At 49.5% G+C, this 24070-nt stretch overlaps 1 protein-coding gene across 1 annotated transcript in view; it reads right to left on the bottom strand.

Moving 5' to 3' along the window:
• The window catches only part of LOC125955682 (uncharacterized), a 42929-nt gene that overhangs the window by 3047 nt on the left and 15812 nt on the right, over window positions 1-24070 (bottom strand). The window contains exons 2-6 of the mRNA XM_049686823.1: window positions 15030-15490; window positions 7459-8126; window positions 7036-7201; window positions 2138-2736; window positions 1646-1784 (exon numbers count right to left, since the gene is read on the bottom strand). Of these exons, the coding sequence (XP_049542780.1) occupies window positions 1646-1784; window positions 2138-2736; window positions 7036-7201; window positions 7459-8126; window positions 15030-15490 (2033 nt within the window). The remainder of the gene's footprint in view (window positions 1-1645; window positions 1785-2137; window positions 2737-7035; window positions 7202-7458; window positions 8127-15029; window positions 15491-24070) is intronic.

Raw genomic sequence — 24070 nt, 5'->3', positions numbered from 1 at the left:
AACGGAATGGTATGGATGAGACCTGGTTCCTGTGTTCTCGCTTCCACTCGCTGCCACGAATACTCGTCTCGTCTACCCCGCCACCCCGAGTACCCACTTGATGAAGTGGGCTTAGGGTGTGTGTGTATGTGAGTGTGCATGTCTGGGAACATAGTACGGGAGTAACGGTGCGGGGTTCGATGCATTCGAGTGTCGAGTCAACATTCGAGGCCGCCCAGGCCACCGGGACGAGAGAGCGAAAATATTATGCTATCGACGGCTGCTTTGCGAACGTGTCGATGGGCTAACGGTGCCTGATGCCTGTTCGATTCCTTCGGCACTTGAGACAGACACACACCTACATGGACACATAGAAGAGCGTTTCCATTTAAAGGATTCCAATCAATTGGATCTTTATCATGCAAGCATCCCTGCCGATCCCCGGCTCATCGCTAAGCGCACAAATTCCACAAACTACGGCATGCAATGTGCACCGGTAGAGAGAGAGAGAGAGAAAGAGAGGAAGAGAGCACTGCAAAGTTATCACAAGAGCAGCTCAGCGTGTTTGCTTTTGCTTCTCGAGGGGAAAAGTAAATTTTTGCTAATTATATTCCGACAAATTTTCATCTTCAACATCGCGCCCTGCACTATAAGAGCTGTTCAAAGGATGGCCGTAACGTGGCCCCTTCAATGGGGTGGTATGCCGAACACGTACTTCACTGGCAAAGGGTGAAGCTTTCCAAACTTTTACCCTAAACCATAGCTAATGGTATTCAAGTACGCGCGGTACGCCAACCGGCGTAAGTGTTGAGGTGCGCCACAACGAACCCTCGTACCCCTCGATGTTAATCGCATCCCGGTGCATCGTTGCTACAGCTGCACATCATTTTGACACTTACTAATTAGGCAGTATTGGGCGTCAGATTACGAAATCGAAATCGAAATTCTGGTCCACTTGTTATCGTCCGTTGGAGTTTCGTGGTCTGATCGCCGGATTTGGTCAACCTATTGTTTGACCGTTTTATGCTGAACTGCACGGATGCCGTGTACCATATCCGGACCCTCGGGGTGGGCCATGGTAAATTGTGCAATCTGTTTCTCTCCCCCTTTTTTTTTTTGCTCATCCATCTGACAGGGAGCCTTCTCCGAGAGGCTTCGTATCTATCCATGGACGGTATCGAATGTGCAAATTACGGAGGCACCGTCAGAGCCAAGGCGCGCACACACACACACACATTGGTATACGCCACATTTGTGCCTCCGGGGGCTATCTACATGCCACATGGTTTGGTAGGACCCTGTGTAGCGATGGAACGAAGTGAAGAATGTTGCCAAATAGTTGATCCAACGGTGTTCGGTCTGGATGAACGGAAAACGTTGCGCCTATCCTGAAGCGATAACGCTGACCCAACGCGCCCAATGCCGACCTGCCGACATCGTGCACCTCGCTCTGTCAGACAGGGTCAGGCGACCTAGTCGTGATTGGTGTGCAGAGCATGTACCGGCACTGCAGGACCATGTTCCGCCCGTATCGCCCTTTCATCACGAAATATTGAACGGCGTAACTTGGTCTTGCTTACGTCTTTTTGTGTTTTGTTCCTGGAAGTGGGGCCAATATGGTCCCGAGAAGGGGATTTTCGGTTTCCAGGAAAATACCGGTGCTTACCCATGTGTGCAGGTGTGTATCGTGTCCTTCCCTCAATTCCGCCGGTACCGTCCCATCCGAATGGCAGCGAGATGCAGCTAGAAACTTGCAGCACAGCTCCCGCAGATCCGTTCGCTCCGGTAGCGTCTGCAGGAAGAATCTGTAATGAAGGCGATAGAGATGTTGTCAGGTGCAAGCTTACAACCGGGGCACCGGGATAACTTCTGGAGAGGTTTGTGATTCAATTAATGTTAATTATCGGCGAGCCCAGCATCCGATCGATTATCGAATCAGTTTATGATTTTAATTTAATCAATTCTTTGAGTAGCAAGTGGCTTAGAACAACCTCTACAGTGTCACTGACTGTCTAGAGTGTATTTCATGCAAAACCAACAACTCATCAGCTCATCAGGCTTCTGGATTTTCACTTTATCGTACTGTGCGATCTCGACGCACTACATTCCAAGCTGACGAGACGGATTATTGGATTGGATTGCCAGGACAATTACTTACCGGGTTGCCGTTGTGGGCCGGACCCGGCACCGCTCGTTCCGTTGGATCGTCCTCAACAAACCGGCACCATCCGGCGGTCGTAGAATCCGTCTCAATAGCGCATCCCTCGGGCAGATCGATCGGGGAAAATCGTTCGGCAGCTGGGACAGTGCGACGGTATCGATCCGTGCCCACTCCCTGGTCCGCTCCCCACCATCACCGAGCCACCGGTAGAGGGCTTTCCATTTGGCATAACACAGCATCAACCGTCCGTACGTTTCCACATCGTTCGACCGGTAGATGGACCGACCGGTGGCGGTCTCCACACTCGACAGCGCCCTGTCAGGTGTGAGCAATGCTTCAAACAGACCGGCCAGCACGCCGATCTGGCTTCTAGAGGGGTTCTGGGCAACGGGTATCTGCAGCAGCGTCAGTTCACAGAACTCGAACCGATTGCGAAATATCAATCGCATAGCGTTGACGAGCGAATCCACTTCCTGTTCACGCTGGTAGCGCTCGTGCTCCGCACACCAGAGCCGTGACTTCCGATCGATCAGCTCGGCCAGCAGCCGCACGTTGATGTAATTACTTCCATTCTCCGCCGACAGCCGTTGTTTGCTCTGCGCGAACGGTGCCACGAGCGCCATTGCAAGCCGCCGCGGCAGGGATTAAGGAATTTCATCGAGGACGATTCATCGAGAAAAGTATCGAGGCCAAAGCACGAGAGGGAGAAAGAGGAAGGAAATGAAAAGAGAGTGAGGAGAAAAAAGAGTTAGAAATCAATTAAAACATCAAAAACCATGCGGCCGGCACTCGCGGCAAAAAAAAGGTTCGGTCCTATCCTGCAACAACGAGTGGATTTTGCGCGAGTTTTTCCACCGGTTCGCGAGGTTCTCGGTTCAATGGAAAACTGATTGAGAGCGCAGGATTCGCTTCCGGTATCGTCGACATTTACAGCGTACGGGGGGCTTGTTGGCGGATATTCAACGAAACGAGTGAGTGACTCGAAGCATCACCGCCACCACCGCCCGGTCCGGCGTCTCCACTTTCATCCACGCGTTGATGGTTTCGCGCATGTTGTTAGTGTCAATATTATTGACAATTTGCGGTTCTGCGGCCAGGCGAATGTGCCCGGACCAGCCCGGAGGCGGCGAACGAGCGAGCGAACGCGGGAAATGAATCTCCTGTCCGAGCGATCCGGCGATGGTGCGCGATTGGAATCCAATGTAAACTCACACTAATTGCTACACGGAACCGGATTGATCCCGGACCAGGATCCCGTGTTCGCTCAACGTTCTGGGACATTGGCACCGCGGGCTACAGTTGATGATGCGATGCAGCTGCAGATGCTGCTGTTTGACTGCTGCAAATAACGGAAGGACGGAGTGTGATGGGATGTGACACGTTGATCGTTGAATATCCGTCCGCACCCGCTAATGGCTGGCCGGTTTGCTTAGGGCGGTCGCGATGGGAAATTAGATTAGATAATATTTTCTCATTTATAATCCACATTCATTTTTATGCTCACGCGCGCTCGCTAAACAACACATAATGTCGAATTATGCCAGGTGGTTTGTAGATTAAAGTCAGATAGCTTTTCTCCTCCAGGACTTCCGCGAAGTCCTGGCACGGTTAGTCGCTTAGCACCAACATTACATTATAAAGGAACTAGCGGATTGGACCCGGTAATGGAACTAATTACTTACTGATGATTAAAATACGCGCGCGCGTGTGTGTGTGTCTGTGTCCACATGACTATGAACACCGCCTAGAGCCATTTAATTTGTTTGATTGCAGAATTTCGGCGGATCGAGCCCTGGACGGAAATCACGCGATCCCGGTTCACGAGAAGCCAAGAGAAGCACTGGATTGTTGATTGTTGATTGATGAATCGGGGTTTCCACTCAACCTCGTTTGATTGAAGCGGTTGTGCGTGAAGTAGGAGTAGGATAGCGAAAAGCGACAAATCTCGAAACAGAATGATGGACCCATTTCCCGGTCATTAAACCAACTGCACCGATGTCCAATCCATGAACGGTTTCTATTCCTTCATTTGACAAATGATTACAGCATGCAGTTCACACGCCATTCACGCACACCAACGTTGACCATGTTGGCTTCCCGTTGGCAGAGGGCGCCATGATCAAAGCGTTCTGATTATTGCTTATGCAGCTCGAAATGTCCGTTCGGGCTACGGGGTTACCTTTTCTATTGAAATCATCATTTCAAGCCGCCCGTTCGTTGGATTTTGTAAATTGGAAATTCAAGTACGGGCCAAACGAATGTGGAGTGTTGACAAAATGGGTAAACAGGAGACCCCAGGGTGGTCATTGTGGTCAAATGCTAATTTGTTTGACCTCACCACACACACGACAGATTCATGATGATGATGATGATGATGCTTTGATCGAATGGACGGAAACGAACCGATTTTCGTGATTGCTGGAGCGTAATAAATCAATATCGAACAACGTGACAATGATGATGGTCAGTTGATGATGACGAGGACGATGGATTGATATGCTTTAGCGCAATTTACACCGCACGGATTGGCCGGGCTGTTGATTGGATTCAATTTGGTGTTATGATCCCTCCAGTCGCTAAAAGGGCTAACGAGAAATTCTGAGGTTCCTGCAGCTGCAGCAGCTTTAATGCAATATTCATTATCAATCAACCGGCATGCCGGTCAACGATGCTGCTGCTGGCGGTGTTGCTGCTCAACCGTGACAAACCATCCGTAGGTACGGCCATGGAAGAACAACCGGCGGATCGTTAAATGTTTAATGACTTTAGCGCTACTTATGGTGAACTACCACTGGCTTGGCAGCTTTGGGGTAATAGATTTGCGGTCAAACTGGGCAGCGTGTCTGGCATTGCTGGCCTTTACCGAGGCGTCTAGTTGGCGTGCTACTCATCCCGGGAGCAATGTCAACGTGGCTTAGCTTTCGAGGACTTTCAAGTGTTCGCCAGATGCCGCCAGCTGCGTTGGGGGAGATGGATCAAGTCAGACGGGTAAATTCAATTAAACAAACATTACTCTCATCATTCCAACCGAATGACCCCATTTTGCCTCTTCGGCGTAGGGGGGAGCGGAGGAAAATATAATTTCCGCCCTTCAAAATGGCCGCTAAGCCGGCTCAACGCACCCGCCACTCGCTGTACGGCATTGGAAAAAAACACTACTCGAGGCAAATTGTTGGCTGAGAGGTGTGTTAAAAGCTCAATAAGTCCTCGAAGCCATTAAACCGTTTGTTGGTTTTTCGTTTTTTTGTTTTGTCCGGTTGCCACCTCGGGGGGTCGCTAGAGAGGTGATTAATCCGTCCGAAAGCCCGTTGAAAGTCCCGTTGAATTGTTAATTAAATTGGAAAACTGCGTTTGATGCGTGTGCTGGTCATCGATTGATCGTGTCCAACTGCATGTGGGTCCAATTTGATTGAATTTCATTAAATATTATGAATTGCCGCGGCCTTTGGGGTACTCAGAATAAAGGGCGGTGCAGCATAAAAATCAAATACAAATCTACTACGCCATAATGAGCACGGAGTCAAGTGTCAGGCACAACAAACTAATTATGCAGTTATCAAACAATGTTCACCGCACAAAACAAGCACACCGAGTGGCAACAATTAGCATAATGGCGTGGTTATCAGAAGCGGAGTTGGCGCTGGGAGTTGTTGAGTTATTAGCTTCGGATGCTGACGAACCTCTTAGTTGAATAATCGGACTATCTTGCTCGCTTCCTCTCTCTCTCTCTTTCTCTTTTTCTTTCTCTGTTTTTTACTTCTATTTAATGGAACACATTGATCGCTAGAATCTATTGTACAAGGGCGGTATTGTTCTATCGCTTCCGCCGCATACGTATGTAGTAGTGCTAATGCTAAATGTATCTTTGTTCAATGATTTCGTCACTGGCAGTGATGGAGCTAGTCGCAGGTTGATAGTAAAGAGGAGCGATAGAGAGCAAGGGCGAGATCGATCGCCCTCCTCGATCGCTCCTCTGGCCGATCATACACGCATTTACCGCGAGGAAGTGGGATAAACGGGGGCAAGGATTGGCGATTGGTGCGTACCGATTAACACACTGAACACATTATTTTCCGGAACACGATTTTCAGCTGGTACTCGCTGATAACCACCTCAATTTTGTCGCTTCTTAACGCTACTTACTAGATACGTACTATCAGATAGATAAGATTCGAAGGGTTCTTCTTCTTAAACCTTTACTTCGTTTAACGCTATGGTACAAGGGTGCCAAACAGTTTCGTTGGCCTTTTCATATTCGATGGCAGAGTGAGTTCGTACAGGGGGACTAAATTCGAGCAACCACAACCACAGAATGGAATCACCTAACGGTGCAGAAGGTGAAGAATGCAGTGCATCAGCGACCTATCCGACTCTCGCGATCCCCTTTTGGGATGCCTGGACTTGGGTGCAGCTGTTATCAACGTGTGGAAGCAACAAGCAAGCGAAGAGTGCGATCGGTGAAAGTTTACACAAACCGTCGCGATTGACGCAGATGCAGATCGATCGAAATGGATTTTCGCTCGCTCCATTTCGCTTTCGCTGATCGGATTGATGCGTCTCGCTTCGCTTCGAGGGTCTCGGGAGTATAATTATGGTCAACGACTTATGGCCAGCACCCGAGGTGCAGCCCGAGACTCGCGAAGGTTAGCTCGAGCGACAGCGGGAGTGACACAGGTACACACAGGTTGGCGCTCGGGAGGGCCCCATACTGCTACGAGGCGATCCAGCTACGTTTACGGAACGGAAATGGGGGGGGCGTGTGTGGGCTTAAGTAACTCTTTCTCTATCTCTCTCTTTCTGGGAGGTCAGAAAAGGGGGGTGGGGGTAGTGTGGCCTCCGCGCTGGAACCCCCGGTGGGGTTTAGTAGCACTCTACAACAAAACACGGACACTCACCAGCCGGAACGGGGCACCGCAAGGCGATGATGGGCCACCGGTGGTGGCGAATGATGGTGACGGAACGGTCCCTTCCCGTCCCGTACAGAAGGTTCGTCGATAATGGTTCATGTACTGGCCGATGCACTGCTCCAACTTGAACAGACCTTCGCTCGCTAGCAAAAAGCTGGTTTGATAAATAGATAAAAACAGAGAAAGAGGAAGAGAAAGAGAGAAAAGAGAGAGAGAGATGTTTAATGAACGGAAAGAGATGAATCAATCCCCGGTCCCCCGGTGGATCAGCAGCTGTCACTTTGTTGTTGCTGCTGCTGCTGCTGCTGTTGTCGTTGTTTTGAGGTTAGGCACACCGCGTACACGATCTCGCGAGCCGTGGTTGACGTGGTGTGGCCAAACACTGGCACCAGCGTCGTAACATTCACATACCGTGTTTCGCTGGCCCGTTGTGCGGCGGGGACCGCCGGTAGCAGCCGCAGAAATGCAACGTCAGCTGTCAGCTGAACGGTTGGACACCGGGCCGGCATAAGCTGGATGGCGTATCCCTCGATGACAGCACGGTCCGCACGGCTGGTGACAAGCGATTTCCAGCGCTGAAAACACAACAGCCACCGTACGTAACACGGGATGGGGCATGGGCTACGGCTGCTCCAGCTGATCCAGCTTCCACCGGTAGCGGTCCTTCCTGCTTCGTCCGTTTGCTGTCCGTCCGCTTTGATGGTGCATTTGCCATTGGGCGCCGGAGGATGCCGAAGGATGCTCTCAAACAGTGGGTAGAGGAGCAGGGCGTAGCGACGATCCGTGGTGTCAAGGTGGAGCAGGGTCAGCGTTACCGGTTCCATGTCACCGTCGAAGATTACAAACAGGGCGCTAACGATCCGATTGCACTCGGCCAGCAGCAGGCGCGCTGGTGCGGTGAGCACTTGAGGGGGTTGTGGATCGTTTGTGGTGCAACCGTCCGACCCTGTCGTTGCCGCCCCGGCCCCGGCCCCGGCCCCGGTCACCTCCGCCACCATCTCCTCACACCGGAAGCGGATGTAGTCCACCAGTATATCGATCACTGTCAGCTGGTAGCGACGATGTTCGCACCGTACGTCCTGCCGCGCCGGCGATGAGGGTGAGTGACAACCGGAAGTGCATGCGGAGACGGAAGCGAAAGAAAACCGGACCAAACACACGAGAGCAATGAGCTTGAAATCTCGTTCTCGTCCCCGTTCCCGCTAAATGCATCTAATAATTATGATTAATGGGCTCGGCTGGCAGCGAGTGTGTGTGTGTGTGTGTGTGTGTGTGCATTCGAAACCCCTTTCCCTTGGGGCGAATGTCGTGGAAGTGTATTCGAGCAGAATGATAGATAGAGGCACACACTATGGTTTAGGGGGGGCGGGGCGGTACGGGAGTATGGCAGAGATTTTCACAATCATATCGTACCGAACGGGGGAATGCGCGACCACCTGTCCAAAAAGGCGGAAACGGAACCTTGCGATGTCTGGCAGTGCCATGGCATGTCAGGATAATTTTATATCCATTTCTCATCCACCATCGCAGTGCTGCTCCAGTGCTGTTTTCTTTCGTGTGACATTCTATTTACGCTACCACCTTCTTCCACTCGGACATTCCAATTGCGAGCTTATGAGGTTATTATAAAATGAGAAACAGAGCGAGAGGATTTGTGCAAAAGACAAATGAGCGCAGAGCCACTACTGACGATACCGCAGTACGTCATCTCGGAGCCGCAAGTGTCGTAACATCAATCACAACAAACACACACACACACATACACACCAGTCGGAACCATCGGAAATGTTGAATCGTCTTGAATTTGTACCCTAGTATGGCTGGCTATGCTTATGGCCGCATATGCTATGTGCTGCACACTGGATTGTTCAATTATGCGGCAAAATGTATGCAAATGGGGTACCGACGAATACCATTCCTGGTTCCTTCCCTGCTTGGCACTACTCTTGCCGTTAATTATCTTCATTTGTTTTTTCCCTTCGCCCCCGGTCGCCTACCGCCCATTCCAAGTGCAAGGAATAGATGGTATTCTGGTATTCGTTTAGCTATTGAATGGATTGCGGGAAGCCAATTCTGTACTGGGCATTGATTCGGAAGACAAACAATATTGTTGTGGCCGACCGAGCACACATTGCAGCGCAAATTAGTACCATCACCGTACAGCGGACCGTAACGGATGCCTAATTAATGTTAATGCAACTTCACTTGTTTACCGTTGTTCGGCTATACTCCGGGTTTTGGAATTTCCTACTAATTATCTGCCACGAAGTTGAACCTGTCTGTGATGCTGCTTGAAGGAAGTAATATTTATAGACAATTCCGTAATTTATGTGCTTCTCGAGAATCGTTTTATTGAATTCCGGATTCAATTGCAGCAGCAGCAGCAGCAGCAACAGCAGCACCAGCAGCAGCAGTAGCAGCAGCAGCAGCAGCGGGTTGGTGCATATTTCAAATCGTATTCTTTGCATGCTTCCAATAGGGCCGCTTGGCCGCCTTGGGGCCTTCGTCTGATGCTCGCGTTCACCCAAAAGGAACCGCATACATCATCCGACATGCCGCCCGACATGGTCTATCGATATGACCTCCCATTTGCAGCTAGACCAGTTGCAGCAGCAGTAGCACTAGCGAGAGGCGAGCCAGGGGCAACATAAACCATATTAAAGGGCCGTACCTCCCGTACAACCGTTCCATTCCTGGTATTCAGCCAAAAATACTGGAGGGAACATACCAACGATGGCGGGGATGCCGAGACTGCGCTCGGTCGGTAGCCACCGTCTCGTGACTTCGTGAAAGTAGCATGATTTATCCGCGTATCCGTGCGAAGCTACCGAGTGCCGCGACCGAGCTTATGTGTGCTCTCGTGGTCGTGGGTTCGCGCTGGCGCGCCGGCTGCATCGATGCCGGGAACACGTGGTTCAAGACAAGATCGTGCAAAAGTCGGCGGAATCACTAATTACACGGTAGACCAGAATGAAGTCTGTTCGCTCGCCCGCACCCTCTCTTTTTTTTTGCATATTCTAATTCGCAATCCCTCGCGAGTACGCGACGGTTAGTAGGAGAAACTCTCGGTGTGGTTCCGGTACCTGCTGCTGCAATGCATTGTGCATCGCTATGGACGCCTTTCCCTGTGGTCACAAGCCGATATCATGCAGAAGTGCCGGATTTTGGGCTTTTCGGGATTTTCTTTCTTTGTTATTTTTTTTTTTGCTGCTTTGCCTCCCGGTCGCCATGCAACTGACATGGAACTTCTGTGGATGCCAGACTCTTAACCGACTACAGGTATGCCACGTACAGTGGCACCCTTTTTCTCCTCCTTTTTCCTAGCTCATTCGGTGCTCGCTCGTTCGCTGTTTGACCTAGTACTACACCACAGGAAAGGGAAGTCCCTTGCGGGAATCCGGTTGCGACCGGTGCGTACGTGGGCACAAGTCCCGTGGCTAGTGTCAACGAAAGTGCCACTCCACTTAGTTAGCACGATACGCTAACGCGGGCGAAGGTTCTGCGTGTCGGTGCTTACGGACTCTGGGCTCGGAATTGGCCTGGAGCTGGGATACAACCCCTTACTAACCCCAGCACTAGCTCTGGATCATGTCCAATGCGGTGCAGCGGCCTAAGCCAGGCCCGAGTTTCCCGAGGAGCTTTGGACCGCACCACACTTGGTCCATGTCGCCGACGACATGGACGATAAATTTTTAATTTCATTGCAACTTTAGATTCATTGCGAAGCCGTGTGTGTGTGTGTGTGTGTGTGTGTGTGTGTGTGTGTGTGTGTGTTCGTGTTGAGCGAGTTCGTTTGGGACCCCCTCGCCGTCTGGTTTGGCAATTCCAGCTTTTCCTGTCCAGCTGGTACGGCACGGCAATGCAAACACACACACACACACACACACACACACACACACACACACACATACACACCGTACCAGGGATGGCAAACGATAAATGGCAAAAAGTTGTAATTCATTAGCGATGTACGTTCGGTTGATCTTGCTCCCTTAATCTTGCGATCTTAGTACATGGGCGGACCAGGAACAGGACTCCCACTAACCTTTGCATAGCCTCCGGAACGTCGTGCCGGTTGCAGGAGGCTCGTACATGTTCCGTGTCCTACGGCTAGTGTTTCGCTTTGAATAATTTGTGGTGTGGCTCTGTGTGCTCTGAGTCGACAAACCCAGGAACGGAGTGCCGGCGACGCTTCATAGCTTGATTGCATAACGTATTTCTTATTTAATTGCTTAAGTCTGTACCAAGCATCACTAGCAACAGCTTTAAGGTCCATCTGTCATACGCTGGTACGGCCAGGACCGACGTAGCTCGACTTCTAGAGAGTGTAATCAATACATGAAGCGAGCTATTGAACCTTAGATGCTCCTTACTTCAGAAGGAACCAGCGCCAAGAGTTCCCACGAACGGAGTCTCGATGTTTGTTGATAAATTCGAGAGAATATATTTTTAGCTCGAGATCCAGCACATGACATGGCACATGACATAAATTACGTACTTCGAAGATAAATCAACATTTTAATGGCCGCTGGGTGAGAGAGTTCTGTGGTGTGTGTGTGTGTGAGTGTTAGGTCGTGTGCCAATGTTTACCCTTGGCATTCGATATGATGCCTCATCGTTTGCTAGTGGAACACCGAAGAGGACGACTTCCCGGCCCTTCTGCTCACAATCGAGCCCCGAAGGGCATTAGGCAAAGTGTTGCTGGTTCTGGTGTCTTGCGCAACGACGCGGAAAGTGCAATTAGATAAGGAAACGGCAATTAAGACCGGGACAACACGATGATGTTGGAACGTCGGAGGCGAGCTGGAAACGCTGGAACATCGATAGTCATCTCGCAGGCACAAACGATGCGCTGCTATGTACCATGCTCATTGGGATGATTTGATCTGCCCTACATTCTGCCCGTCGATGGCGACTGAAGATGTGAGGGGATGTATTATTATGAGATTTTGATGAGATCACCGGATGGGGGAGAGTTCGTTAGTGATCATGGAGTGGCGGGCAAACGAGCGAGTCTCTTGAAGGAGGGTCTCAAGAAGAGAAAGAAACTTGAGAAATAGCTCAACCGCCTATGGCAGGACGATTCATTTTATGTACTATAAAAACTTGTTTGTTGGTTGCTGATGATTGAAATATTTGCTAGTCAAATCTTAGGTTTCGGATCATATTTTTATGATTGAAAAGTAGGCGAATCTCTGATCGAAGTATGTGTTTCATGTTAGTCAATATCTAAGATATGGAACCTAACAATGCATCGCTTTGGAACTAAGAAAACTGTTTCACTCGAGAAGCCTGTCCAAAAGGATTATTTACGGATTAAACGGATTTACCGATACGGATTTACGGACTTTAACATTGTCACTTGGACACAGAAATGAAGAAACCGAAAGGCGGATCGAATCTCCGTATGTGAGCCGATACAGAGCTTACCATTAACGCTCATGTATATGTCATGAGAATGGCAGATGAAGACTCAGCCCGTACAGTCTTCTTAAATCTTGTAGATGGAAAGAGAGGTCTTTGGTAAGTAATTGCTAATTGAATCTTCGGTCTTATCAACAATTTTCTATCTCAATTTCAATGCCGGCTTTGCTTATATTACAGAGCACAAACATTTTTACACTCTAATTACTCGCTTCAATCGCAAATAACGCATTGGACTTCCTCAATGAATATTGATTCTAGGACTCAAAACGAGCCGGATTACATCCTGTTTGATTGCAGCTGCTTTTCATATTTGTTTGCTTCCAATATTTCGTCACGGACGCAAATCAGGCGCGCTCCTGGTTGCACTTTTCTCTTTTGATGTTTCCTCCACATCAAACCTCGCTGAAACGGAAAGAACCCACAGCTATCAAAGGCGGGAACACGGAGAAAATTGAATTCTCTCGACCCCTCGACAGGGCGGTGCATCAATCAGATTACAACCTCACACACATACACACCGAGAGGGCGCCCGGCCGCACCAGTGCTTCGCATAAAAACCAGAATATTAAGCTCACCAATTGATTTTTTATTTCCATTTCCCACAACCGACGGGTGCCTCTCGGCAGTCTCCATTTCCTGCTTCTTCCGCCAATCGAACGGACGAATTCGAAGCGGGAGCAATATTTTCTGTGGCCACAAAACAGCTGCAGCAGCCACCCTCTCTTGCCTTAGTGTGCGCGCATTCTGTCCTGCAGAGAGTTCTGCAATCGCAATCGTAACTCGTAGCAAAACGGACTGGGCGGATCCGATCCCCGTACAAACTGTCAATAAGGGTGGGGGGGGGGGAGGGGGGAGGAGGAGACTCAAAAGAAGCTTAAAACGTTGGAGTATACCATCCAGCCGGCTTCAATGGCAGCCAGAATGAATGTAAAGCGTCGATAAAGAGAAAAACAGGAACATGTGCTCCCTCGAAACGCTTCCTATAAATCCCCGATTACTCCATTGACAGGCAGACACTAGTGGAGGTGGTGGTAGCATATCTCTCTCTCTCTCTCTTTCTATCTCCATTGTCTGTCCCTAGGAAAATGCTGAAAACTTGGCCAACAAAGCAACAGAGAATACGAAATGCAATCCGGTTCGGGCTCAAGGTTCTCGGTCTCATTTCACGCCGGTGTTGGTGAGGCGTCTGTCAATTCGCACGACACTTGCATATCCCCTTTGTTTGTGTCCCTCGTCACCACCACCACCCCCCAGATTGTGTCGTGTTCCGGTGCGGTGAGCAAGGAAAATGCATTTTATTTATTAAGCAACGGCCTCCTTCTGTGCACCCCCGTGCCTTTGGTGCATTGTGCGTCCAGCACATCGATGGTAGTATGTTTAATTGAAAGATTTCCACACTTTCCACACCGTTTGACTGCAACCTGGGAGGTGGGATGCGTGGATGGCGGCAGAACCATTGCAAATCGATCGTTTTCCTTCACTCAACCCTGGCCGAGCAGCTGGTCAGATCGTGCATCATTAAAATTTTAAGCTTCAGTACATGACGGTCAATTAATTGTAATTGATCGCTAGGCGAACCATCGTGGAACACATTGCACCATCGTAAGCAGATAAATGTGTTTCCTCAACATTCACCGTGCACTGTCAGTCTGTCCTCAACCCATCGATTGAGCAAGAGGATTAAATCCATTTCATCCTCGGCAAACGGTAGCCCCTGGCGACAGTATTCTTATGCAAACGAACCCAGCGAAACCTGGTCTCGCATCAAATCAGTCTAATGGAGCAGCGAGCTCATATGGAGTAAGCGAATGAGCAGCAGCAGCAGCAGCAGCCACAAGTTGCCACATGTGCCAGTTAGTAAAGGTACGATCTCAAGATAAAGTCTTTGTGTCACTGGTACAGACAGTATTCGATTGGTAATGCAATTGCGATGTAATGTTTTTGCTAGGGAGGAAGGCTTTCCCTCCTCTTATGTCTGTACGGTTGTGTCATTTGCAAATGGCGTGCCGCACTGTCAAAACATGTATCTCACCGCTCGAGATGTTAATTGAAGGCGAGTCGAGTTGGAACTATTACGGGGTTTTAAAAACTTTTTAATAAATATCCATTACGACCACCGGGCTGATGTACGAGGCAGCTAACAATGCAGCCCCTTCCAAGGAACACGACGCTCATTATTGATTGTACCATCGCTGCATTAATCCGGAAACTTTTTGGCTCCTCTCGGGTTTGGTTCGAGGCGAGTCATTACAATCTAGAGTAGAGTAATGGTTTCATTTTCACCACCAGGAAGGGGCCGGATGCTCGGTATTGGCCTCTGACTCAACTAGGGGGGCTCTCGTTGCAGCACTCAAATAGGCTGCTCGTTCGCATAATCCGGTCGTAACTAATTAAAACTTTCTGTCATACGATCGCACCATGAAGGGGTACAGGGATAGGGGACTGGTAACCGAGTGGACAGGAAGTTGTTGAGAGCTTTCTGTTGGCTCACTGGCCCCGCCCGAGTTCGGATTGAAAGTGAATAGTGACGCTTCAACAAGGAAAGGATACAATACCTTCGCTCTGCTGTTTGACGCTCGATCGTGGCATATGTTCTGCTGGTGCTGTTGCTGCTGTTGCTGCTGCTGTTGCTGTTGCTGCCAGCGATGCAGACTACCGATCGGTGCACCAAACTTCCGGTGCGGTCCGGTATCCCCTCCACGTAACAGAAACTGGAGCACGTGTCGCCAACATTCGGTTCGCTCCGTCGGTCCGGTCCGGTTGCTATCAATGGCAGCTGAAGTGGCACCAGCACCAGCACCAGCGGCAGTGCGACATTGAAACTCCTGAACGAGCGCCCGGACTCGCTGAATCACTTCACAGGACAGCGCGCACCGGACGGTGGGGTCGGATTTCCGTGGACCGTGGATACCGGCACGCAATCGCTGCAGCTCCCCCTGAAGCCATGCTACGGTGGATTGCTCTCCGATGCCACCGCCACCACCGTTAAGGTCACGCTTTCGCCTCGCAGCTCGCGCTGCAGAGAAAGAGAGAAAGGGATGAAAAGTGGGAAGAAAATGAAGAAATGAAAAAGCTGTAAATGGCAAAACGGTGATACCAGCGCATGCATCCTTCGGTTCGCTAGCTTCCGCCCAAAGCCGATTCCTATGCTAAAAACATTAGAGGCATAAGGCCCCCGGTTGGCCTAGCGCTCGCTCCTAACCAAAGGCAACGATTTCCATTTCGAAATAATGTGAAAATGGTCTTGGTCTACACCCTTCTGTTCCATTCCCTCGGCCTTAAGCCTGATGGAACGTTCCAACAAATCCATAGTGGCCACCGCGGCCAATGTGTTACAAAAATGAGCGAGAGAAAGATTAAATCCAACTCCCGAGCTTGAGAGCGACGGTGAAAAACGGTGAACATAAACGTGCGCTCGTACGTACGCCAGAGTGCGCAGAAGATTATATTTTATGCTGTTGTGGATCTCTGGGGCACGGGGCCATACCGTGGAGTAGATTATTTCGCGCTGCCGTTGCCGGGGGAAACCCTTCCATCGGTTTTTTTGGTCGAGACCACTCAGTACCGGTGTGTCAGTGGGGTTGAGGGGATGCTTTGGATGGAAATGGAAAATGCCGTAGTAGAAGTCGCGAGTTCGCCGAGCGCGCTCCCCCTGTAGCATGTACGTGTTGGATGTTCTACAACTGAATGCATGATAATGTATGGTTTTGCACGGCAATTCCGAGAACATGTCGCCGGCGACGTCGTCGTCGTCGTCGTCTGGTGTCTGGTATCTAGCGTCTGGCGTGTGTATGCTTTTCGTGAGCACTTGAGCCTGCCTGATACGTTGGTGGTTCGTTTGCTGTTTTCTCTTTTTCCTATCCCGGTTCCCGGTGAAACAGCTGCGCAGGAATGTGTTGCTTGTGGTTTGTTGGTTCTGGGTTTTCATTATTCACACAGCGAGTAGCGAGCGTGTTTTCTACCTTGTACGCACACGAATACAAATTTGATTAAACGATCGTTTGCATTCGCCAATGGGACGATGGAAATGCGGAAAAGTTTAAATTAGTTGAGGCTTTTCGCATGAATTTAAAACAACAACAACATCATGCATCCGGGGCATGATTGTTCACTTTTCACAATCCCGTTTGAAGTGCACATTCAATGACTGGTGAGCATGATACGGCTGCGAAAGTTTGTGTGTGTGTGTGTGTGTGTGTGTGTACCATAGCGAGCATCGAAATGGCTATCCAATGTCGTGCTGTTGCTGATGCTGATCCGCACCGTCAGCCGTTAAATGAACGTCCCTATCATCCGATAGCATATCAACCGGGCTCTCACTGGCATCGCTCTAGCACCAACATCAGCATGCACCAACAGAAGCAATGCAACTGCGCTGACATTTTGTAAATCCGGCGCTTCTCTCGCCCCCCTCCAACCCATTCGCCGCTCTTCACAAACTATTTCCACGGCGTCAGCGATCATCGGTTGCAGGGTGTGCGGTGGGGTGCGAATCGAAAACGTAATTACTTAAAAGCTCAACGACCACGGTGCACCCTAACGCCTGCAGCCGTCCTGGCATTTGATCTGTGCGTTCAAAAGGCTGACGCTCGACGGACGGAAGCCAATCGAACCGTTTCGTGCTCACAGATCGCACCAAACGACAGTTGTTTAAGGAGTTTGTCGAATATCGGGAGCCGCAGACGCCGAGGAGTTTCCAAAGAGTTGCCACGGTGACAGTGGCGCGATGTCCTAAGATGGATTACAGTGCATTCCTTTGTCGTCTTTGGCGTCTTGTGGTGCCCAAAAGTTGGAATCCAACCTCAACGGAGGCTTTGTCTTGTGCGTTCATTAGAGACGCAACTCTATAACTGCCACAGCCTTTCTTGGTAACAAAACATGGCCTGCACTGCAGCCTGTCCGAGCAACGGTACAATCTTCGTCTGGTTGTTTGCAGGTTTGCAATCGAGCAAACTCAATCGTTCCACCAACTCCAAACTGCCGCCCGGCTTCGGTGAATCCGTTCCGAACCAATTTTAATAACGAGAACACATCGTCCGGACCGCATCAGACGCATATACGCCCCGAAGGGAACGTTGCTGGGCGGGAATCGGGTAAACATGTTGCGTCTGTCGATCCTGGCATGTACTCCACAGGCGGAATAGCAACACACACACATACACACACACGGTGTTTACGGACCAGACGCAACCGTCCTTTTGTGGCTCTTCCTTCACTACGGATAGTTATGCCAGAGATAGAAGCAGGAAGGCTGGGGTTCGGTTCTCTCATTTTGCCGATGGGATAAATAATGCATTCACGCTTCATCGCTACGGTGCATCCAATTTGATGCCTCTCTGAGGCCGCCCGATGTTTGTGGGGATTTTAATGAGCTTACAGCACCAGCACTCATCAACGTCCTTTCGTTGTTTAGGCTGGGATGTTTGAGTGCAAGGCAGGCTGCATATAACCAACGGATTCACTATAACACAGCTTGCGGTAATGCTCAACAACACCACCCGGATAGACACCACACACACAGGATCGGCTTTGTGGCCATGGTCAGGATAATTAATTGAAACATTTTCTTACGAAGAAAAACCCACTGACCGGTGCGTATTCTACAGACACACCTACACACAAACATGATCTTATCTATGATCTGGGGGATTTTCCTTTTTAATTTACTTCCTCCTGGTTCGATAAATACGAACTTTCAACCATTTTATTAAACACAGGAAAGGTGAATGGAGCGGAACAAATCAAATCCGGCTGTGCCAAAAGGCAAAGAAGCAAATATCAAGGAAGTAGTATAACAATTTACCTGGAAATGCTTCCTAATAACTCTGCATGGCCGTGCATGGAGCAAATCCCGCTGTTTTGGCTTCCTTAGCAACGAATTGAACGGAGTAGCCGTGTGAAAGGAGCCCAATCACAACTATCAAAAGCCCAGTCGGCGTCGCCAACCAGCCTCATGGCAACTGGTTGCGATGGAGGGCGACGATCTGTCGTGTATCGTCGTCCTCGCAGATCGTCTTGCATCGCAGCATGCGCTGATGGTATACTCGGTTTATGGTTGCTCCCTGCCATCGTTATTCCGGCCATCATAAACCGTATTCCTACCGATGTGTGTTGCAGCTCAAAAGAGACACACACACGATTCGAGAACCCCGGTGATGGTCTCCAACCCGGGGGGATGCCCAAATAAATAAATCTTCAAACATTTTACCGGCAATCCGACCCCCGAGATGGAGGCGCCTGGTGCACGCTCCAGGTTGAAATGTTGTTGTTGTTTTTCGTTCCATTCACCGGCTACTGGCTACTGGTGAATGCAGGCCACGGGCAGGAAGGTCAAAGAAACTCCATTCCATTTCAATCAGCAGCCAGCAGCTGCAACAGCGGTGCCGCATCGAAACGAACAGTCCCTTCGGTTCTGTCAGGTTTTGTGATGTCTTCTCAGGTTTACCTGCTCGCACTGGTATGTTCACATGAGCTGTGTGCTTGCTTCTCCGGTAACATGGACATTTTGGCTCCTCTACATCCCTATCTACCTGACTAACTGTAACTGCTTCTATGTTGGTATAGCTCCCCGGTTCCGGTCAAATGATAATGTTGAATTTAATAACAAAACCGCAACCAATCTCGACCAGTCCTGGTGCCGCAATGCGAATGTGCGTGTGTGTGTGTCTGTTAGTGTGTTGAAGGATTTTAATTTAATGTACTTTGCACTAGCACTCTAGGGGATGTCTTAAATCGCTTCTTCGTTGTGTGTGTGTTTTTATACCCAAAAGAACAACAACGGGATGGCGTGCCGATAAGCTGGCTAACAACTTGCTGTTAGCAACACACAAACGACACCCCCGGGAGCACGCACACAACCGAGCGTGTAACGATACTCCAAGGTTAGCGAGCAGCACTTGTCAATAAGCGAAGGTAAAGCGATGCTTTTGCTCTGAGGGGAGTTTTCCCTTCTCAATCACCCGTTCCGTTCTGCCCGGTAGACACAAGGAAGCTTTGTAGCAGGTGAGCATCCGGTAAGTTGAGCTGTTACACGATTTACTGTTGATCCAACGAATTAGACAACAACGTGTGTGTGTGTGTGCACGGTGCATGGTGTGTCAGCCTCCCACTGGGAAGAAACATAACCTTGATCCAGTGTGTTCTAATGCGCTCTCCGCTTCGGCACAGACCGAGGAAAAGGGAAAGCGCCACGCTATGGCACGCTAATCTTGGACTTGGTACCACTACTACCACCGTGTGCTGTGGCTCTTTCTTATACCTTTGTGTGCATGATAAGCCAGACCAGTAAGACAACGGCAAAAAGGGGTATTTTCTTTCCTACGACCGACGACCGGTTGCTAAAAGAAGCGTCCTTCGTTCGTGGATGAACTTTTCACTTTTCGAGGCAAGCGCTTTTCGCAGTGCAGTTCGCAAAACTCCACCAAGGAGTAAAAAGGTAAATCCCTAAATAAAGTTAGCAGCAGCGGCAATCTCGGGGAAACCATTTCGCGCCACAATACCCGGGCTGGACGAAAAGGATCATAAATTGCCAACTGCATTATGGAGTCGGTGCCTGGTGCACACGAACCAAGCCACACTAAATGAAGTTCACAAATCATGGTTGGGGGTGGTGGCGTCTGGCATTGGTTTTTGGCAGATTGTCTGCGGTGCAGTGGTAATCGACGGTAAGTCAATTTATATTTTATTTATCGCTCCATCGGTTTGTGCACCGACCTGTCCACCCGGGTCCTCCCCGGGTGGGTTTGATGAGCCTGTGAACGTTAACAAACGTGAGCTTTCCGGGTGTAGTCGAGCGATTGGCGTGTGCATCGCATGAATGAATGATTTTGATAACAACCGAAATTTGCATTGTTTCAATTTCGCATAAATAATCCGCCACGATTGACGCCTGGAGACCAAAACTCAGGGAGATTGTGGAGGGGAGGAAGAGAGGTGGAAAAGCACATGAAAAGCTCGCTCGCTCGCTCGCGAGCAAAGAGCGTGTGCCCATTTGGCAAACGAATGTTTTGGGCCGATCGTTCGAATATTTCAACATTCTCAGTAGCAGCGGCGTGGATCAATCTACATTAAAACATTGTAAATCTGTGCCAACTAAAGCTATCAACAATCTCAGCTGGACAGCTCACCAGAAGCTGCATTGTTAGCTGCGTCTCTCTATCTCTCTCTCTCTCTCTCTCTCTCTCTCTCTCTCTCTCTCTCTCTCTCTCTCTCTCTCTCTCTCTCTCTCTCTCTCTCTCTCTCTCTCTCATACACACACATCTACCACTTGGTTGAAATATTCAAATTAATGGTGGCGTAAGCTGTGCCGCATAGATCGTGCTTCTCCATGAAAAACCAATCTACAAGAGCCATTCAGAGTACTTCTCGCTATGTTTCCTGCGAGGGAGCGAGAGAAGCTGAAAGCTGAAGGGAGGGTCCAAGAGCAACAGCAGCAGCAGCAGCAGCAGCAGCAGTGGGCGGTTGGGGTATTTCTGGTCCAGCATAAATTAGCTTTTTTGTTGTGGCACCATCAACGGCTCCGAGCCGGTTCGTACGCAGCAGGGGATATACAAACACCCACACACACACATGCATCGAACGGTTTTCAATGTACCGATGACCAGCTTTCGAGGTCCTGCGTCGCTCTAGGTCGTTAGCAGCACCAGCGGTTGCAGTAGGACGAAATGTTCAAAATATGGCCTCTTCTCCCATTACTATCTGGTATTGGTATGTGCTGGCAATGCAGCCAGGAAGCGTAACCAAAAAAAAACCCCATTCCATTTATCTATATATCGGACAAGGGAATGTAAATGTGTTCCACTGCACCCAGGATGCATGTCCAGGATGCGGGCATAGCGAATGCCGAAACTTTATCGCGCACCAATGCTCCATTGTTATCTTTACGCATAACTTGACGCGCATTGTTTGTGTGGTTGGGGAAGGGAGCTAAATTGCAATGTATTTCTCTTTTAAATAATAAAATCACATCGTATATCGCTTGCCACGCGCACACACGAGGGACGAGAAATTAATTACAGTTTCAATGCGAACCGTAACGTGGCGTAATTTAGATTAAAAATATGTCAGCTTTGCAGACAGGCGAAAAAGAAATGGGGATCGCTTATTTATCGTGGTGCGTATTCCGTTGAAGCCATTGTGCTACATTCCGATGCAAAATCGTATAATTAAGCCAGCTCAACATTGTCGACCAATGGAGATTAATTTTGCTTCGATAACGAGCTCCGCGGTCGAGTGGTTGTCATTGAAAAACTTGCCACCCTTTAAGCTGCCTTGGAGCGAGCTGCCGCGCGGAATTCGGGTAACGAGATGCAGAAGCGAACGACCTTCGCGAGTTTCGCGCGGCATTCGTTAGCATTTCGTTCATGATCGTGAAGAGTGTCGCCTTTTTCGTGCTTTTTCTTCTGCTTCTCGTCATCCCCAACCGAGTTGTGTGGTGGTTGTGCGTTGAACGCCGTGGACGCTTCATTAGAAGTTCCCGGCGTAGTTAAGGTTTAGGGTTCGGTGAAGCTCGCTTTACGGAAAGTCCCAACTATTGGATAATCAGTTGAAATTATGTTTTACCGCCAGTGGGAGGGGGGGGATGAGGAAGAAGGGGGCAGAGTTAAAACGCTTCATTGCGCTTCGCTGAGCGTTCATTGCGGGTACCCCAAAAAACATGCTGACTGAATGGTGGTTTTGCGTGAAGGCGGAAAATTGTTTTCTTAATCCAACCATCGCGAGAACGCCGTGAGCTGAGAAAATCAAACAAGTTCCCGGAAGTTGGCTCAGCTGTGATTGGACTCAGATGACGACACAGACACACACCATGGCCTCACTTTTACTTTTGTGTCAACACGTTCCGATGGAGTGACTGCAAGAAGTCATTTTTTGTGAACGAACCAGCGTGCACCGTGAAATAGTTAAAAATAGTTTAATTTGCTGACAAACTTTCACTCTGTCTCTGTCTCTGTCTCTCCCTTTCGCGCCACCTGTGTCAACGACGACGACACACCACCATTTTCCATCCGGGTTCATTTGCGGGGATTTTCTGCGCCCGGGTTAATGGAAAAAGCGTAGCGCAGGTGCTGGTTTGCTGGCCGGGATCAGCACACACGCGCGTACATCAAGCGAACTTATCATTTATCACAACCGGTTCACGACAATCACAATCAGTTGGTCGTTTTCTTTTTCACTTTTTCTCACGCCTCGCTGAATGCTAATTTATCCTTATCTTTTGCTCGCTGCCTAACAAGATGGATGAGATGGAATGCTGTGGGATTGCAAGATGCAAGGAACCATGAAAGGGCCACGAACGCGGCCGTCAGTCAGTCACATTCGAACGTGGCGTTGTCGCCGCGTGAAGGAAACGTTATTAACGATGACGTACGTTCGCGACGCGGTGTCACAAAGGGGTTTTTCGGTTTTTCGCAAACCGGCACACGACGACGATTATGGCTGGTCCTGGCTGTGGCGCTAGCACCATTAGCATCCATGTGTGGTGATGCTGAATGAGTCACAATACTGTAACGAACGGAAGGATATTTTGAACGACGACAGTACGCTCCTGTGTATGAGGTTGCATTTTCCCGGTGCAGAAGTTTACATTGTAGCGAGAAAATTAATGGTTCTATCGGATTCACCATTTTCCAACCAAAGCTGTGCCGAAAAATTAGTTCCCATTTCGGAAGGAGCTACCAGATTTGTCGCTTTTCCGAGGCAACTTAGATGATGCTGTACATATGCTGTATAGGGCGCGTTTCAGGGGAAAACCCTTAACTAGAATTTCCTTTCTTCGCGCACCCCAAAAAATGCATTCCTTTCAAAGCACGCCATGACAAACAGTATTTGAGTCGCATTCTCCCTTTTTTTTTCTAGCGAAGGGATATCCTCGAAGTCGTCGTCGTCGTTGTCGCCGTGGTAACAGTCGCACCGTCCATCAACATCAAAACATATGGATACGGTATTGCCCGTTATCGTTAATCATCGCAGCAATCATTTTCTTTTTCTTCTTCCTTCTGTTGTCCTCAAAAACATACCACCATCATCATCATCATCATCAACGGTCGTGTGTCGCGTACGACGAGAAGCCCTTTTGTGTGGCACGAAAAAACGAGAATCTCGCAACGGATTCTCATAAAAACGGACGACGAAATCGGCAAAAAGAGACTCTGATGTTCTTGAAAACTCCCCAACCTGCGCCACCGTAAAGTGCACAACAACGAAATGCACAACAATCCCCGAGCGTTCGTTTCGCTCCTCTCTACAACAGCAACGAGCAAAGCACTGCACTCGAGTTGGCGGACGACGGACCACCACCAGGGAGTACCCGGGAGTTGAAGATGAAGCAGTGCAGGGAATCGAATTTGATGCCAACAGAAAATGCCGGCCGGCACAACCCTCCCCTGGCGAAGGATACAAATGAATACCCGGGAGGAAAGTTATCACTCAAAGGCTGGATTCCAGGAATCGTGCCGTCCTCGGCGTCTCGTCCTCGGCTAAGCGACTCTCGTGGGGTGGTGGTGTACCTTCCCTTCCTTTTCGTTGCATTTCTGTTCGCACTCCGGAATCGAATTTGTTCTGCTCAGCTTGCCGGAAAAAAGCTAAACAACCGGCAACA

This window comes from Anopheles darlingi, chromosome 3 (genome assembly GCF_943734745.1).
Source record: "Anopheles darlingi chromosome 3, idAnoDarlMG_H_01, whole genome shotgun sequence".
Taxonomy (NCBI): Eukaryota; Metazoa; Arthropoda; class Insecta; order Diptera; family Culicidae; genus Anopheles; species Anopheles darlingi.
Note: the sequence above shows the minus strand (reverse complement) of the source record. Positions and strands in the feature narration are given on the sequence as shown.